At 38.9% G+C, this 18802-nt stretch overlaps 1 protein-coding gene, 1 non-coding gene and 1 pseudogene across 2 annotated transcripts in view; 2 read left to right on the top strand and 1 right to left on the bottom strand.

The window, feature by feature from the left end:
* Positions 1 to 17038, top strand: part of CCDC146 (coiled-coil domain containing 146) — a 111733-nt gene extending 94695 nt beyond the window's left edge. Inside the window, exons 15-18 of the mRNA XM_049783143.1 lie at positions 3968 to 4096; positions 5901 to 6038; positions 6559 to 6807; positions 16828 to 17038. Coding sequence (XP_049639100.1) covers positions 3968 to 4096; positions 5901 to 6038; positions 6559 to 6807; positions 16828 to 17031 — 720 coding nt within the window. The 3' untranslated portion in view covers positions 17032 to 17038. The remainder of the gene's footprint in view (positions 1 to 3967; positions 4097 to 5900; positions 6039 to 6558; positions 6808 to 16827) is intronic.
* LOC126012834 (CDK2-associated and cullin domain-containing protein 1-like) lies at positions 9929 to 11311 on the top strand (annotated as a pseudogene).
* A 1289-nt stretch (positions 17039 to 18327) lies between the features above and the next one.
* LOC126025889 (U6 spliceosomal RNA) lies at positions 18328 to 18434 on the bottom strand. The gene has a single exon (XR_007501536.1). It is a non-coding gene; the product is annotated as a U6 spliceosomal RNA (small nuclear RNA).
* Positions 18435 to 18802: the final 368 nt, after the last annotated feature.

Here is an 18802-nt window from a genome sequence, read left to right as displayed (position 1 = left end):
TAGTCTGATTTCTTCCTGTTGCACATATCCCTTGATTAGTACATAGTGTCCATCTTTGTCCCTTACCACTATTCTGAGTATAAAGTTGGTGTCATCAGATATTAATATGGCCACCCCAGCTTTTTTGAGGGTGTTGTTTGCTTGGATGATTTTCCTCCAGCCTTTGATTTTGAGTCTATGTTTGTTCTGACTATTCAGATGTGTTTCTTGTACACAGCAGAAGGTTGGATTCATCTTTTTGACCCATTTTGCCACTCTGTGTCTTTTAATTGGTGAATTTAGTCCATTGACATTGATGGAGATGATTGTCATAAGATTTAATGTCATCTTTGTAGAGAAGTTTTCTGTGTTTTTTGGTCTCTCTTGTCTTAGAGTACACCTGTCAGTTTTTCCTTTAAGGCTGGTTTTTCATCTGTGAAGTTTCTGAGCCATTGTTTATCTATGAAGCTATGCATTCTTCTTTCAAACCTGAATGTGAGTTGGGCTGGGTGCAGTATTCTCGGTGAGGTATTCATTTCATTCAATCTTGTCACAATATCCCACCACTGTCTTCTGGCTTGAGAGTTTCTTGTGACATGTCTGCTGTAAGTCTTAGGGATGCTTCTTTGAATGTAATTTCCCTTTTTGATCTTGCTGCTTTCAGTATTCTATCTCTGTCTGTGGGATTTGTCATTGTAACTAGGATGTGTCCTGGGGTGTTTTTCTTTGGGTCTCTTTTAGCTGGTACTCTTCAGGCATGCAGGATTTGATTGCATGTAGTCTTTAACCCTGGGAGTATCTCTTTGATAATGTCTTTGACAGTTGATTCTTCCTGGAGATCTCCTGCCTGGGCCTCTGGGACTCCAATGATTCTTATGTTGTTTCTGTTGAGTTTATCAAAGACTTCTATTTTTATTTGTTCGCATTCCTTGAGTACTTTTTCCATTGCCTGTTCATTTGTCTTAAGGTTCTTTGCCAATTTCTTCTTCTGTTTTGAGTTTTTCTGCATCACATCTTCCAGTACTCAGATTCTCTTCTCAGCTGCTGTTACCCTGCTGATGAGGCCATCCACTGAGGTTTTCAGTTGAGCTACCATGTTTTTCAGATCTGTTATTTAAGTTTGGAGTTTTCTGATTTTTGTCTTTGTGTTCTGTTCAGATTGATCTATACTTTCTTGAGTTCTACAAACATCTTCCATATTGCTATTTTAAGTTCCTTATCTGAGAGGTTAATCAGGTGGTTGGAATTTATTAGGTCATCTGAGCTTTCGTCTTCATTCTCTGTGCATGGTGTCTGCCTGCGAGGTTTCCCCATTGTCACGCTTGTAGTGTGGTTTTTTTCTGCATGTTGTGGTGGAATTCATTGGTTAGAAAGAGTGCACGGCTGCAAAGTAAAGTGGAGCAGCCACGTGTGCTCTTCTGTTGCCTCTAGTTGACAATTTTTGGGGGGTGCACTCCCTAGGCCTCTGAGGAGACCTTCAGGTATTCAGAAACACTGACAGGCACAGGAGAGGTTTCCCTTGAAGTCCTTAGAGTGATCAAAGGCACAGCAGGGCAGAGCCTCTGCAGGCCAGAGAGCTCAGTTTATTGGATGGCGACCCCCAAAGCCAGAGTTTACTCACTGGGCAGCTTCAAAATGCAGTTTTTTTGGGGTGTGCTCTCCTGAAGAGAGCTTCAGGTATTCAGAAACACCGACAGGCACAGGAATGCAATATTTTTCAATGTCATCTGACATCACTTTGTATTAATTGGAATGAAGTTTTAAAAGTTTTTACTTTGGGGGAAGGATGGGCTTCATCTGGTCTCTGGGAATATTCCTGACTCTGCACATGACTGACTCTTGGCAGTGCTGTAAATGAAACCAGAATTGGTGAGATCTTTGACCTCTGCACTAACATTCTGACCCTTTAAATAATTATTCATGAAATTTAAAAAGAAATACATGTAACTTTAATTCCATATTAATGGAAATTAAGGAATATATTAAGAAAGGGATAAATAGGTGATTGTTTCTATATTGTGAAAAAATCAATAACCAAAAGCATAACATTAATCTATTCAATCATAATTCTAGAGGCAGGAGAGATAGCACAAAAGTCTAGCGCATATGACATGTAAGCACAAGGCTCTGAGTTCAATTTGCAGCATTACCTGACCTCTAACATAGTCAGGGGTATCCCTGAATACTACTAGTATAGCCCAGATGATCCCCCAGCAATTGTAGTACCTAAATAGCTTTGGATCATGAGGCCTGAAAGTTGAACCATCAGATCTGGTTGGCTGGATATTGCTCAAAGTAGCTCCCACCCCCCTAAATAATGATTTGGAGATCCCTTAAATAAATAAAATTATATATTTTTAAATATGGACTATATTCAAATTATTCTTAGACAGTTTTTAAGTATTTGAACCCCATAAAATTGGGTTTCATCTTTCCATTTGGCAATTAAGGAAATAAGGTTTAGAGGAGATAAAATTATACAGGTACTTAGCGAAAAGCAAAAAAATGATGACTGGGTTTTCAACAAGTTCCACATCTCTTCACATAAAACAAAAATTAAGTTGGGGTTCCCCTCCTACTTGGGAGTTGTCATATTTTTTCATTCATCTCCAAAATCTCAAAAATCTCAGATTCTTATATAGAGTTAATATATAAAATATCATCTTGGGTATTGAACAAAAATTACAAAATAATATTAGCTGTTACTCACAGGTTGAACATTGCATTGAACTGATCGTTACATTATTTTTTCTTCTTGGGAAGCTACTTAGCCTAATACCAGAAAAGGGTTTAAAACTGGAGTCCAGCACATTGTATATGTCTTATGTTGTCTACATTGTCTTCTAGAGCAACCAGTAGTCAAGTCTATTTTGTATAGCTGAGGTCTGATCTTACAGAGCATCTGTTAATTATAACATTAATAGAAAGTAATCAAAGGGTCAATTATAAGTCAGTTTTTTTTCTCTTGTAACTTAGAAAGGCACTGCCTGGCTTGGTAGGGTCATTTATAGGCATTATCCTCTTAGTATCGTAATCACCATAGTGCCAATATATTTACACCACCTTCTGTCCCTAGATCCTTTTTGGTACATTCTCTCCCATCTAATTGTCCAATCTAACTACTAATTGCCCAGTCTACCTCCTGCTTAATAATGTCAGGTCTATAAGCCAAACTTAAATATTAGCTTTCATTGACCATAAACCACTGTCTATTCCTTTGCTTATTTCTTTAAATTCCAAGAGTTAAGACCATCCTGTATTTGTTTTTCTCTTTCTGACTTTCTTAGCTCAATATGACAATATGGTAGGAGAAGCCATCTCTATCTTTGCCCAGTATTAAAATATTTCAGAATTTTTTGTTCACTAAATATGATTTTGTGAATTTTATGTATAATATTCACTATATTAAGTCCTTTAAATCTCCATTTTATTGAAAATTTTATTATAAATGGGTGATAAATCTTGTCAAAAGTTCTATGTATTTATTGATATCAGATTGTTTTTATCTTTTCCTTTGTTAGTGATGTGATTACTTTTTGTAAGTTGAACCATCCTTGCATTTCTAGGATAAATCCCACTTGACTTAGATGTTTGATATTTTTGAATTATTGCTGCATTCAAATCACTAAAACTTCATTGAAGATTTTTGCATCTATGCTCATCAGGGATATTTGTAACTTTCCTACCCAATAATGCCTTTGACTACTGTTGGTGTCAGAGTGATGTTGGTTTCCTAGAGACCTTTTCACTTTCATCTGGGCTTTACTACATAAAGACTCTAAATAGCTGATCTGTGTTATTTTGAGGGGAGGGGCATAGAAAGTACTTGGAGGATCATGTGCACTGGGGTTTAAATTCAGGGCCTTATGCAAGATATGAGTGAATATTTTTCACTCCAGCTCTTAACCCACTCCACAGTGCCCTGAGCAATGTGATTTTAAAAATTACTAATAATTTTAAGGTTAATATATTTTTCTTGTTTAAATAGTTTACACAGTGCACAGACAGAATAAGAGATTTGGAGAAACTATTCATAAATCCTAATGGTAAGAACAGAAGTCACTTTCTTCCAGGGAAAAATCTAACTAAAGAAGAAATGATGAAAAAAATAAGTAAGGTAAACATTCTTAAAATAATATTTTTTGTATCTTATAGTTCAGTGTCACAGATAACCATGGTTCTGTTGTATGTTAAGTAGGTAGACTTAAGTTTCATTTGAGATAGTCCTTTCATAGTAATTCAATAATAAAATCTAAATTTGACTTTAAGCACTGGCCAAAAGAAGTTTAAAAAAAGCTGGCAAAGTTATTCATGATTGAGTTTCAGGCATATAATATTCCAACAATAGTCCCTTCCCTCCACTAATGCCCCAAGTTTCCATCCTGTCCCCAATTTGCCTTTATGGCAGGTATTTTATACTTCTATAGCATTCCTTTCTCCTTTAGAGTGACCATTTCCTTCCATCAATATTGTATTGTATCCTTCTCAGACCTTTGCCTTCTCCCAGGGCTTAAACCTGCCTCCCATTGCCACCTCCCTCTACCCCATTTTATAGTGGCAAGCTTCCTACTCCAGTATATAAAAACCAGTTTTCATATTCTTTATGAAATGCCTTTAGGCATTTGCTATTTCCCTATTTTTTCTTTATATTCTGCATATGAGAGAGATCATTTTATGTCAGTCCCTCTCTCTCTGATTACCTTCACTCACACGATACTCTCCAGATCATTCATGGAGCATCATACTGCATGACTTCATCTTTTCTTATGGCCCAGTAGTATTTATTAGATGTACCATAGTTTCTTTATCCAGTCATCTGTTTTCAGGCACCTGGGATGTTTCCAGCATTTGGCTATCGAGTGAATAGTGCTGCAGTGAATATGAGAGTGCAGATGTCTTTTTTTGGGGGGGGGGGCCACACCCGGCGGTGCTCAGGGTAACTCCTGGCTGTCTGCTCAGAAATAGCTCCTGGCAGGCACCGGGGACCATATGGGACACTGGGATTCGAACCAACCACCTTAGGTCCTGGATCTGCTGCTTGCAAGGCAAACACCGCTGTGCTATCTCTCTGGGCCGCAGATGTCTTTTCTAAATTGTATTTTGGGCCCTTGAGGTATATTCTCAGAAGTAGAATTGCTGAGTAATTTGGAAGCTTAATTCCTAGTTTTTTGGGGGTAATGTCCATATTGTCTTCCAAAAAGGCTGGGCCAGTCAACATTCCCACCTACAGTGAATGAGGGTCCTTTTCCCTGCATCCACTGGTTGCTGTAATTCTTTCAGTATTTTTAATAATAATTTATTTAAGCATCATGGATACAAAAATGTTTGTAGTTTTAGGCATAAAATTTCTTTCAGTCTTTGTATTTTTTTTTCATAGAAGCATGTTTTTATTTTTTCAAATAGAAATTTGATATTGTATTGAGTCTTTTCTTTCAAAAGAATGTAGGGTTCTTGGCTAACACAGCCTAATTTGGAATTTTTTGTTTGTTTTTATGTTTATTTGTTTTTGTTGTTGTATCCTGAGCAGTGCTCAGGGCTTAATCCTGGCTCTCCGCTCCTGGTGACTCTGGGGACCATATGGGATGCTGGGAATCAAACCTGGGTTCATCCCAGGTTGGCAGCGAGCAAGGCAACCATCCTAGCTCTATGCTATCATCCTGGCCCCATCTTTTAGTCTTTTTGATGTGTGTTAGTCTCTCTGGAGTGAGGGTGATATCTCACTGTTGAATTGATTTGAATTTTCCTATCATGGGAAAGTTTTGACTTAGGCCAGATCTGAAGACTTTCTAGCGCTAGTCAGGCAACTGCAATAGCAATGTGTCTTCATTAATGGGGGGATGGGTTGAGTATCAACTGGTGCTCTGAGAGGATTTTGACTTGCTTGACATTTTCTCCTCCATAAAACTTATTTTCAACTCTAGCTGGAACTACTGCTGGCCAAGAAGGAGGAGAAGTTACTGGAACAGGATTTCATCTTTGAGCAAGTCACCCGGCTCACGGACAGACTCAGCGGCAAAACACAGGAAGGCAAGAAAGACACTCTGCTCCTAGCCAAAAAGGTTTGTTGGTGACTTCCCGTGGGTCTGCCCTTTTTCATCTGTCCTCTCTCATTTTTCCATGCTGCTTTATTTATTGAGAGAAGCACAAGAGAGATCAGGCTTTAGGACTGAATAGATGACTCTATCAAGGGTCCTAAGTAAATCTCAATTACTCCAGGAATTAATTTTAGAATTTGCAGGGGGAATCCTACACAGATAGATATGGTCATTATTATCTTTATATTTCATGTGCAATGTTAACTACTTTAGTTTCTTGTAAAGGGAAGGCCTCAGTTCTCCAATATCTGTACAGAAATCATCCCCAGATAGAACTCAGACATGAAAGTGGGATCATTAAACAAACACCAGTCAGGTAGCACCTGAACTTATTGCAACATAGTGTACAGCCACACAGGGCCTTACTTCTGAGAAAAGGAGAATAACTGCAGTTCCCTCATCTTAGAAGCTTCAATTTTAAATTCCATGGGCAGGGTCAGGGTAGAACTGTAAGAAATTGCACTGACAGGCTCTTTAATTCTAGATGAATGACTACCAGAGAAAGATCAAAGATACTACTGAAAAATTGATGGCTCTTGTTGCTGAGCTGTCCATGAAACAAGCTCTGGCCTTTGAGCTCCAAAAGGAAGTCAAAGACAAAGAAGACTTTATCTTCTCCTGCAATTCCAGGATAGAAAAGGGTCTGCCACTCAATAAAGATATTGAGAAAGAATGGTTAAAGGTACTTCGCAATGAAGAGATGTATACCTTGGCCATTGCTGAGAAATCTAAGGTGAGCTCTGGCTTCTACATTGTATTTATAAAGTATGCCAACAAGACTTATTATTTTAACATGTTATTTCACATATTAAAATATGTGAAAAATATTCCACTGCACCACATATTCCTGATAGCTATTAATTTTGTTATTTCAAAATTTTATATAAATAGATCAGCATATAACTGTCCAAAGTATCATATTTTCCAGGGAACACCAAATCCCACACCAGTCTTACATCTAGGAATAGCCACTATCTTGGACATCATGATCTCAAATACGCAAAGTCTTGACCATTTTTGTTTTGTATATCCAAAGGTCTCTAATATCTGAGCTTGAACTTCACTCAAACCTCACCTGGCTTTTCCATGTCCATCTGTTGTGACCATAGCTGCAGAGTGTGAGGCCTTCAGCACAGTTGCCATGGTATCTGCTTTTGTAGACTCTTGAGTTTCCTGGGTATAAATTAGGCCTCTATGTCAACACTTTTCTCCATCACTGGTCTATGTTCAGTTCTTTGATGAACCCACCTGCAAGTTGGATGCCCCGTTATTCTATTACTCTCCAAGACCCTTCAATTTATTAGACCAGAATTAGGCATATCCTTCCAAGGAAACTATACTTTGATGACCTAAAACTCATTCCTCTTTTATTTTTTTATAAAAAAAATCTTTATTTAAGCACCTTCATTACAGACATAATTGTAGTTGGGTTTCAGTCATATAAAGAACACTACCCTTCACCAGTGCAACATTCCCATCACCAGTGCCCCCCAATCTTCCACCTTCCTTCACCACCCCCACCTGTATTGGCATTCTACTTCTCTCACCTATTGATATTGTCACCAGAGTTGTCAGTGTAATTATTTATCAAACTGCACTCAACACTCTTTATGGCAAGCTTTATATTGTGGGCCGGACCTTCCAACCCTCATCTCTATTGCCTCTGTGTTTTATTACAATAAAGTCTTTTTTTAATTAAAACTCATAGATAGTGAGATTATTCTATGTCTATCTCTTTCCTTCTGACATATTTCACTCAGCACAATAGTTTCCATGTCCATCCATGTATAGGAAAATTACATGACTTCATCTCTCCTGACATCTGCATAATATTTCATTGTGTATATGTACCACAGTTTCTTTAACCATTAATATATTGAAGAGTATCTTTGTTGTTTCCAGAGTCTGGCTATTGTAAATAGCACTGCAATCAATAGAGGTGTGAGGAAGAAATTTTTGAATTGTATCTTTTGTTCCTAGGGTATATCCCTAAGAGTGGTATAGCTAGATCATATGGGAGCTTAATGTCCAGTTTTTTGAAAAATCTTCATATTGTTTTCCAAGGCTGGACTGGATGGCATTTCCACCAACAGTGAATGAGAGTTCCTTTCTCTCCACATCCCCACCAGCACCTATTGTTCTTATTCATTGTGATGTGTGCCAGTCTTAGTGGAGTGAGATGGTATCTCATAGTTGTTTTGATTTGCATCTCCCTGATGATTAGTGATGTGTAGTATTTTCATGTGCCTTATGGCCATTTGTATTTCTTCTTTGACAAAATGTCTATTCATTTCTTCTCCCCAATTTTTGATGGGGTTAGATGATTTTTTCTTGTTAAGTTCTTTCAGTACCTTGTATATTTTAGATAGTAGCCCCTTATCTGATGGGTAATGGGTAAATAATTTCTCCCATTTTGTGAGTGGCTTTTGTATCCTAGACACTATTTCCTTTGAGGTGCATAAGGTTCTCAGCTTTTTGATGCTGAGCCTTCCAAGTAAAGAGAAATTTAATCGAGGTTATATTTTGCCTGTAAATATATACAGCAGAAGGAAGAATTAATTTTTAGGCAAGTAATATGAAGGGAATATAATGTCAATACCATAACATGAATTTCAAAAGTATCTTTCTGGAATTTCCACCAACTCTCCACATAGTGTTTCACCATGGGCCTTTTAGTGAAATTTCATGAAAGTAACTAGGCAGCCATCTGCATAAGAAAATATGTCTGACGAGCCTTCTAATTTGCCCCTCCTATAGAGATATAGAAATCATTAGCAATGGCATAGACGTGCCCTCTTTTATTTCTTTAAGCAGGGTTTTGTAGTTTTCTTTGTATAGATCCTTCACCTCTCTAGTTAAGTTGACTCCAAGATATTTGAGTCTGTATCACACTATTGTGAATGGGATTGTTTTTCAATGTCCATTTCTTCTCTATCATTATTGCTGTACAAGAAGGCCATTGATGTTTGTGTGTTAATTTTGTGTCTTGCCACTTTGCTATATAAATCTATTGTTTCTAGAAGCTCCTTGGTAGAGTTCTTAGGGTTTTTTAAATATAGTATCATGTCATCTGCAAACAGTGAGAGCTTGACTTCTTCATTTGCTATCTAGATGCCCTTGATAAATTTTTCTTAATCACTATGGCAAGAACTTTCTGCACTGTGTTGAATAGGAGTGGTGAGACAGGGCAGCCATGTTTTATACCATATTTTAGAGGAAAGGCTTTTAGTTTATCTCCATTGAGAATAATATTTGTCATTAGATTGTGGTAGATGGCCTTGACTATATTGAGAAAAGTTCCTTGCATTCCTATTTTGATGAGAGTTTTTAACAAGAATGGGTGTTGGACCTTATCGAATGCTTTCTCTGCATCTATTGTTATAATGATATGGTTTTTTATATGGTGTATTGTTAATTGATTTATGTATGTTAAACTATCCTTGCATTTCTGGATTGAAGCCTACTTGGTTATGATGTATGACCTTCTTGATGAGGTACTGGATCCTATTTCCTAGAATTTTGTTGAGGATCTTTGCATCTGTGTTCATCAGGAATATTGGTCTGTAATTTTCTCTTTTTTTGCAGCATCTCTGTCTGGATTTGGTATCAAGGTGATGTTAGCTTCATAAAAACTATTTAGGAGTATTCCTGATTCTTCAATTTCATGAAAGAGTCTGAAAAGGATTGGTAGTAGTTCCTCTTGAAAGGTTTGAAAGGGAGTGAGTACGGGTGGAAGGCGACCAGGTCGGCGCTGTCCCCTCCCTCCCCGTCGTGCAGTGCTGCGCCTGGCCTGGCTGCGGTTGATGTGAGGTCGCTGAGCCCGATCAGCGGCAGGTGCCTGCGGGGCATGCAGGATGGAGGAGAGCATGGAGGGGGAGGGGGGGCAGCTACAAGGCGATGATGGGCGACCAGAACCACAACAACTGGGAGGCCACCGCCACCACCCCCGGCGCTGGCCCACCATCGCCATCACCATCAACATCAACACCTCCATCTCCAAATTCTTGATGAATGCTATAACCATTGAAGATTATAAGAGCACATACTGGCCAAAATTGGATGGTGCCATAGATCAGCTTTTAACCCAGGTCCTGGTGGCTATATCCCCATATCCTTTGAACAGATATACAGTTGTGTGTATAAATGTGTGTGCCAGCGGCACTCGGAGCAGAGCATTGTGATCTGATTAAGAAGATAACCAGTCACTTACAGAGTCTCAGAGGAGCTGCAGGCCAGACCTCCAGACCTTTATATTGAAAGATTTAATATAGCTCTTGAACAATATATGGGAGCATTGCAGAGCGTTGTGCCTCTTTTCATATATAGGAATAAGTTTTACATTGAAACCAAGTTTAACAGAGACTTAAAAGATGACCTTATAATGCTGTTTATGGAACATGTTGCAGAAAAGCACATTTATAGCCTAATTAATGCCTTTACTTTTAGAAACTCAGTCAACACCGTTTCAGGTCACACTGTCAACTATGGCAAATATCGTGAAAGGCCTGTACAGCCTCAGAGTGGGTTCAGATGACTCCAACTCTGTTTTCTAAATTTATTCCAAACATTCTCCCTCCGGCAGTGGAATCTGAACTTTTGGAATATGCTGCCCAAGATCAGAAACCTCAGAGAGAACTTATACAGAACGGTTTTATACAGACCAGTTCCGGAATAGAGCTGGGGAAGAGTTGGCACATAACAGCTCATCCACACGTGCAAGCTCTCAAGGGTACAGATAGTGAATGTTCCAGTGTGCTTTCCTTTCCAAGAGGCCACCGGAGCTTAGGAGTTGCAGACTGCAGGCAGAGGTGGCGGGACCCTGCTGACACCCGTTCTGCCACACAGCTATTCTGGAAGATCACATGGGATTTCTTCCTTTGGTTTGTCGTTTTGAAAAACAAGAAACTAAAAAAACGAAAATGGTCAGTTGCTGCTAGATTGGGGGATGATTTTGAAATGGGACAATCTTGGAGCGAGTGTGCCTACAGATTTCTGAGGAACAGTTGTCTCCAAAAGTGACCATTTCTGTGTGAAATCCAGCAGCCAAAATTAGCAGCTTCCTCCAAAAACAGAAGAGCAGAAGAATCTTTTCATTCTTTAAAAGCACTTGTTTTGTTCACTTATGAACTTGGCACATTGACATACTGATTTCACATGTCAAAATTATCTTTTTGCTTTAAAATGAAGCAGATCAGTGTAATGCAGTGTTTTTCACCCATAACCAAAAACAAACCCCTATGAAAGAGTTGGTCTTTGTTTAGCATTAGTCTTGTTGAAAGTAAATACTAACTTTGCTTTTACTGTAATCCCCCACCCCCACCCCAGTTCATGACTTTTTCCTACTCTGTGCCTTGAGCTTTGTGCACTTTGCAAGTCTGTGACCATGTTGTCAAACTCATGGATGCTTCCTGGGAAAGGTAATAGCAGGACAGATTCACCTGCTAGCAGGCAGTGTGGCGTCTGGGCAGGATGCTAATGGGGTGTGGAAACAGTCTATACACTGGTTCGAGTTTCTGCTTCCTGTTGCTTGTCTGTGCTAACGTTGGGGACCAACTCATCTAGAACATTTCCATTCCCTCTTGTCACTTACCATGATGTCACCAGCTGCTAGTTTAGGGATGGGGAGGGGAATTTTTTTTTTTTTTTTTGGTTTTTGGTTTTTGGGTCACACCCGGCGGTGCTCAGGGATTACTCCTGGCTGTCTGCTCAGAAATAGCTCCTGGCAGGCACGGGGGACCATATGGGACACCGGGATTCAAACCAACCACCTTTGGTCCTGGATCGGCTGCTTGCAAGGCAAACGCCGCTGTGCTATCTCTCCAGGCCCGGGGAGGGGAATTTTAGCACTAGAACTCTCTGTAATGTTAAAGACTTGTACCTGCCAGTGAAAGCTGGCTCCTGTGATGCTCTAGGAAGCAGATACGGTTACTAACCCCTAAATACCATTAATACAGTGGTATACCTGACCCTTTTTATTTTAAATGGTTGAGATAAGTACTCACAAATAAATCTCTGTCTAACACGTTTTACCAGAGGTGGGGGGGGCAGTGAGGAGCAGCACTGTTGTTCTCTGACCCCTCCTCGCTATGGCAATGTTACAGTTTCTGTCTTTCTACTTGTACTGTGTGATTTGTTTCTTATAAAGAACCTGAAGCAGACACTAGCTGGTTTTGAAGGGCAAAGAAAAATTGGAAGATGTGGCAAGACACCAAGTTTGTTCCCAGTTTTGCTTGACTCTAAAAGAAGCAGCTGCTTGTTAGTCTTTATTGGGTTCTCTGTCTCTGGGTGATCATTACCTGTGCCCGGAGAACTGTCCAGGCCTCTGGTTTTTGCACGTCTATTCTTCCAACTGCTGCAGCCAACAGGTCTTGCCCACTATGGCTGGTGGTGAGCAGAGGATTAGGTGTGTAATACTGGGGAGCAAATAAGTCATGCAGTAGAAATCTTCTCTGTATACAATGTCTACTCAGAAACATGGAAGTAATCGTTGTCAAGAGCTATTTTTTTTTAAGTACATAATGACCCAAGTTGGGTTTGGGGAGGACTTTGAATTGGATTCAGTTAACTGTGAACATCTTCGACTGTATTGATAAACACCCAGTGACTGTAAGAATGTACACAGGCTCTCCCTTGCTGTACATTTTGTTTTGCTACACCAGTAACACCCGAGTCCTGAAGGAAGAATTCTTTTTTATCATGAAGTCCGGATTTACCGTTCTCCATGAAATGCTCATCACAGGCTTAGAAATAAGCTCTGCAGCTGAAGTCTCTCCTTGGTGGGTTTAATGAGGCTTCTGAAAAAAATACAGTGGAACATTCTTTCAATGTGGATGACTTTTTCAGTATCTTTAATAATATACCCACATGCTTTTTGGGGAAGGAAGTATTCTTTTTCTTTTTGGCCAACAACAGAAACTTTCCCTATAAAAGCATTGTATTATGATGTGAATGGGCATTAAAATATTTAGATGTTTTTACATTATTAACTTAATGAAGAAAGATTTTATATTGTCTTTTATTATGTCTGTGTTAACAAAAAGTAGGCAGAGTCAAGCGTGCAAAATACAGTTCCAGTCAGTGGTTTGCAGTGATGGTGGCCCTCTTGGTCCAGGTCTGAGTCCAAGTGTGGCCCTATGGAACAATCTCTGGAGAAGCATTGACTCGTTTTTTCCCCTTCTGTGATTTTCACCTGGCTGCTACTCTTTATTTTTGGCTCTCAAGATACATTGTGCTACGGAGAATGTCTTTATTTACATAAATTAATGGAAATTAACTTTGCTTGTTTAGTTGGAATTTTTGACCGAAATTCTCAGATGACAGCACAAGCATAAATGAGATGTGTCCTCCACTTTGTGTGTACCAGAAAGTATTTCCTTCTCTTGTTTACTTGTCTTTTTCTTGCCAATGAAGTGTGCGCTTTCCAGTTTCCTCACCCGTTTGAAATGCCAGTGTCTTTTGGCCCAGTCCTTGGAGACATGCAGTTGTTGTTGCAGGTTGACTGTCTTTGTTGTCACGGGCTGCCTTGGCTGAACCTGATGGGGTGGGTGGTGGAGCCTGGCCTGAGAGAAGCCAGCAAGAAGGCAGCTCAGTTTTCTGCAAAGAAAGGCCGAGGGTGTAAAGATGCTCATTGTTTGGAGAAATTGGACTTATCTTGTACTGGGCCTTAAAACTTCTGTGCCAGTATCTGCTCTGTCCTGTTGCCCTAGTGTTTCCCCAAACCCTGAGGGACTGAACTGCGGCTTGGATTTTCTATGGAGTTAAAAGCAAAGCCTGGTGCTGGGGCCTGGGTAGAGTTAATAAGAATCTCAAACCGATATGCGTGAGTATTATTAAAGTTTGTGAAAAGTAATTTTTGCTCTCCCCTCCTTGTCTTTGTGATGTCCTGGGAAAGATCTTGTGAGTGGGTGAGCCTGCAGAGTAGACGCCCTAGTTTGCCAGACTCTCTCAGGTTGCATGTTTACATACATGAAAGATTCATCAGGAAGAGTCTGCACCTATGTCATCATGAAGCCCCAAATGTTCTATTCTGACTGAGCTAGGGATGGGACAGTTCTCATGAGGGAACCAGAAAGGAATCTGTCGTTTTAGTACACGAAACCCCTCGCAGGTGGCCTCCCAGGTTTCTCTCATCTCTATCTGCGGCTGGCTGTTTTCTTCTTCTAGGCTATTTACAGTTTCATTGTAACTAATTCCCTTATCTTTACGTAGGATGTGTTGCCCTAGTACAGACATTCAGTTGCTTAATAAGCACTTATTAAAAATAACAATATTCATAAAAATATACTAATATGAAATTTTTTTTATATTTTACAGCTAAAACTATCAGCAACCGTCATTTTAGGGGGGATGTTTTGAGTTGAGTGTTTTTGTTTTGTTTTGTTTTGGGGCCACACCCGGTGACGCTCAGGAGTTACTCCTGGCTAAGCGCTCAGAAATCGCTCCTGGTTTGGGGAACCATATGGGACGCCTGCCGCCATGGTTCTTCCTAGGTTAGCACGTGCAAGGCAAATGCCCGACTGCTTCTGCTACCGCTTCGGCCCGAGTTGAGTGGTTTTGTTTGGTATTTTTTGTAACTTGATAGAGCTTCTTAGCTCGATATTATGTTTACTTTAATCCAGGTCTGTGCCTCTAAAGGAGACTAAGATCAGAATGTAACTGGCACCTGGCATGGGGCCTCTAGGACCTTTTTGGCTGGAAGTTTCTTTTTATGGGATAAGCTTCACCTTTATCATAAAGCGAACTTGCAGTCCTAGGATTTCTCAGGACACGTTGTCCCTTTCATTACCTTGTTGAAATGTGCTCCAGTTTAGGGCCCCTGGTGTGTCTGAGAACACCCCCATTTCTTTCCTAAGGAGGATTAATGGTTCCTCTTCCATGTCTACTGTCGAACTGAGTCATTGGCACATTTCTGCCTCCTCTGGACAAGACCCTGGCTTGAAGCTCTTTCCAGAGGCAAGTGGGCAGCACCAGTACTTCTGCTCTTCTGTTGGGTTCCTCGAAGGGGTGTTCAGAACATGCCTTCAGCGGTACACGGGTACTTGCACTCTGCACCCTACTGATTGGAAACCGTCTCATTTCTGGTTGGACTGTATTATTATTCAGAAAAATGGCAATGGTTTACAATTATAGTGTTGGCTCTGGGGTGAATTCTATGGTTTGAAAAAAATAAATATTTTATATTGATTTGCACTTCAAAAAAAAAAAGAAAGGTTTGAAAGAATTTGTTAGTGAATACATCTGGACCTGGGCTTTTGTTTTTGGGAAGACTTGATTACCATTTTAATTTTCTCAGTAGTGATGGTCATTTATATATGCTAGATGATCCTGGTCTAACTGTGTAAGATTATAAGAGTACAAGAATTTATCCATTTCTTCCAGGTGTTATGTTTGGTGGCATAGAGTTTCTCAAAGTAGTCTCTGATTACCCTTTGAATATCTGCAGTATCTATAGTGATCTTTTATTTCTTTTTATTTTTTTTAATTTTTTAACTGAAACCCAACTATAAGCATGTTATAATCACGGTGTTTAAACAAAGACACTATTACAAGAAAAGAAATTAAAAATAAATCTTCAATCCATTTTCTTCTTTTTTTTTCTTTTCTTCTTCCTCTTTTTGAGATCAGACGAGATCGGGCACATTCAGAGTGGTATGACTGTAGACTCTTCTTTCTCTTACTCTTCTTCCTCCTCTTCTTCTTTGTCCTCTTTTTCTTTCACCTCCTCTTCATTTTCTTCTTCCTCTTCTTTCCCTTCCTCTCTTCTTGTCTTTTTATTCTCTTCTTTTCCTTCTTCCCCTACTCCTCTATCTCCACCCTTTGTGGGCAGAGTCATTCTACTCTGTGCAGAGCCCTGAGAAATTATGTCTGCTGGGGCCTTTCCTGGCTGCCTCATGCAGAAAAGCAGGAAACCAGGCTGGGAGCAAAACAGGAAACTAGGCAGGGAGCAAAGCAGTGGCCCTTTATTTCTTCTTTGTGCCCAAACACAACGCAGGAATCAGGCTCCACCCTGATTGAAGAAGAGGATTAAATTTGTAATTTCTATATTATCTGAGACTGTATTCCTAAGAGCATTCAGGTTTTATCTATAGTATCCAGGCTGTCATTTACCTGTCATTTACCTATACCTCTTAGAGTTCCTTTCAGCAAAATAAGAAATGCTGTTATTTGGCTACAGCAATAATATAGTGGATGTTATATTAGTATATTATATATAACATATATGTATCATACGTTATATGAGTACTGCCAGGAGTGATCCCTGAGTGTAGAGCGAGGAATGAGCTTGAGCCCATACCCTCAGCCCTTCTAAAAGAGAGAAAGGTCCTATTTTTTCCAGAAGAATAGACAGAATCTTGTGCTCTTGTGGTCCTTGAGGCTCAAATCAAGCAGCTAACCACTTCTCTCCTCTGGTTCCATTTTATTCCATCTTTTCTTTTGTAATATTTGTTAACCAATAACTTAACAAATACTGTTCTGTTACTGTTAAAATATAAAAATTACAAGTACTAAACTAAAGAGCTTGAGGTTGGAATTTAGTGAATTGAGCTTCCACTAATTTATAATAAACCCTAAATTCCGAGGAACTCAATTTGTGTGTGGGGGGAGTGTCACAGACCCTACACACACTTACGCTTCTGTCTCTTTGGCCAGCACAGACTTAAGTTGCTCAGAACCATTTGTGTCTGTTGGGTCCAAGGATGAAATGACTTCAATTGTTTTCAGAAAACTCAAAACCAAAATTTTTTCTTTACAGGCATTCATGGAAATGGAAAACCGCCAGATGCCCAATGGGGTTTACACGACTGCAGAGCTACGTCCAAATGCCTACATTCCAGATGCAGAAGCCACTCTTCCTTTGCCTAAACCATATGGTGCTTTGGCTCCTTTTAAACCGAATGAACCTGGATCCAATATGAGGCATATTAGGAAGCCGGTAATAAAGCCAATTGAAATCTGAGTAGGACAATCAATTCAGGTTTTCAAGGAAATCACTTCAACAGGCTTCTTCATACCCCTAACTGGAAAATGCCATCATAATAGCTCTAAATTACAAACCACAATTAATCAACAGAGTACAGATGCCCTTCCTTTTATCACCAACTATTATATTTTACACAAAGTTAACTATGACATAGAATTATCCTACAATTATGTCAAAATATATTTTTGCATTATTCATTTCTTTTTTCACTATATTGACTATAAGAAGTATGTGGCATACAGGATGCTATAAATAGCACTAAAATAAATCAACTTACAATAAAATACAGAAATCGACTGTGCATTTTGATTAAAATACTCTTATCTATAAATTGTTGTGGGAGGGATCAAATAGTATCAGGGGTAAAATCCAAGGTGTCATGCTTATCACTTTAGCTGTCTCCCCAGTTCTGCATTCTATTTAAGGAGAAGGACAATGGTTGTTTGAAAACAAAAATATTTCAATGAAGGCATAATTCACTGTTAATTACTTGCATTTAAAGTCAATAATGATAAACCTAAGTCATACGTAAAGTAGAAGGATAGTGTGTCTATTTTTATTTCTTTTTAAATCTTATTTGTTTTGTGGTTACACCCATGGATGCTTAGGGATCACTCCTGAAAATGTGGGGGATGATCTGACATAACAGAGATCAAACCCAGGTAAACAGCATGCAAAGCATGTATAAGCGCTGTGCAAGCTATACTATATCTCTAGCCCATCCTGTCATTTCAAAATTAAACTATGGTGATTTTTTTCAAGAATCCTTTCACAGTAAAAAAAAAAAAAACACTATTCTCTAATTTGCTTTCTTGTAAGTGTAATTATTTACAACTTTTATGCAAATGAATTTAAAATTAAGTTCAGAGACCATATTTTCAAAACTTTAATAAAAATACTGACAACTTAGCATGTGAAAGAATTGAAAGTGAGGCCAGATTCACCTATATATTATTCTAATTTTATGATATTTCATATAAATGTTTTCCTAATTATGTGCTTATCTTTCTCATGTATTAAGACTACACAGCAGAGGGGCCAGAGTGGTGGCACAGTGGTATGGCAATTTTTTTGCACATGGCTGAACTAGGACAAACTGTGGTTTGATTCCCTGGCATCCAATATGGTCCCCCAAGCCAGGACCAATTTCTAAGTGCATAGCCAGGAGTAACTCCTGAGTGTCACCGGGTATGGCCCAAAAACAAAACAAAAAAGACTACCCAGCATATTGGGAATATGTCATTTTGCAATAGTATGCTCAAGTTATTTCATATCTTTATGGAATGCTTCACGAATTTGCGTATCATCCTTATGCAGGGGCCATGCTAATCTTCTCTGTATCATTCCAATTTTAGTATATGTGCTGCCGAAGCGAGCACAAGTTATTTCATATCTTTAACAACTATGAACTTTATTTCACAGTGCTGAAAGTGAAAAAAATCACATTCCTTAATTTGCTACATCAAACAAAAATCATTTTTAGTATTCATCTTGCAAGATTAGAGGGGAAATTTAAAATTATATCCTAAGAGTCTTGAGTCTAAATTTGATTGCTTTAAAAAGTCATTTTAAGACAACTGGTGATAATGCCTCTAAGTAATAGTGATTATGCCTATAAGTAATTCTGTATAAGCTGGGGTTAAAAATATATTGCATTATGAATTTAAAAAATAGACATACAGAAAGCCTAAAAAAAGAAAAGAAAAATAATTTTAGGAAATTCCAAAGCATGGTACTTTATTACAAT

This window comes from Suncus etruscus, chromosome 1, assembly GCF_024139225.1.
Source record: "Suncus etruscus isolate mSunEtr1 chromosome 1, mSunEtr1.pri.cur, whole genome shotgun sequence".
NCBI lineage: Eukaryota > Metazoa > Chordata > Mammalia > Eulipotyphla > Soricidae > Suncus > Suncus etruscus.
Note: the sequence above shows the minus strand (reverse complement) of the source record. Positions and strands in the feature narration are given on the sequence as shown.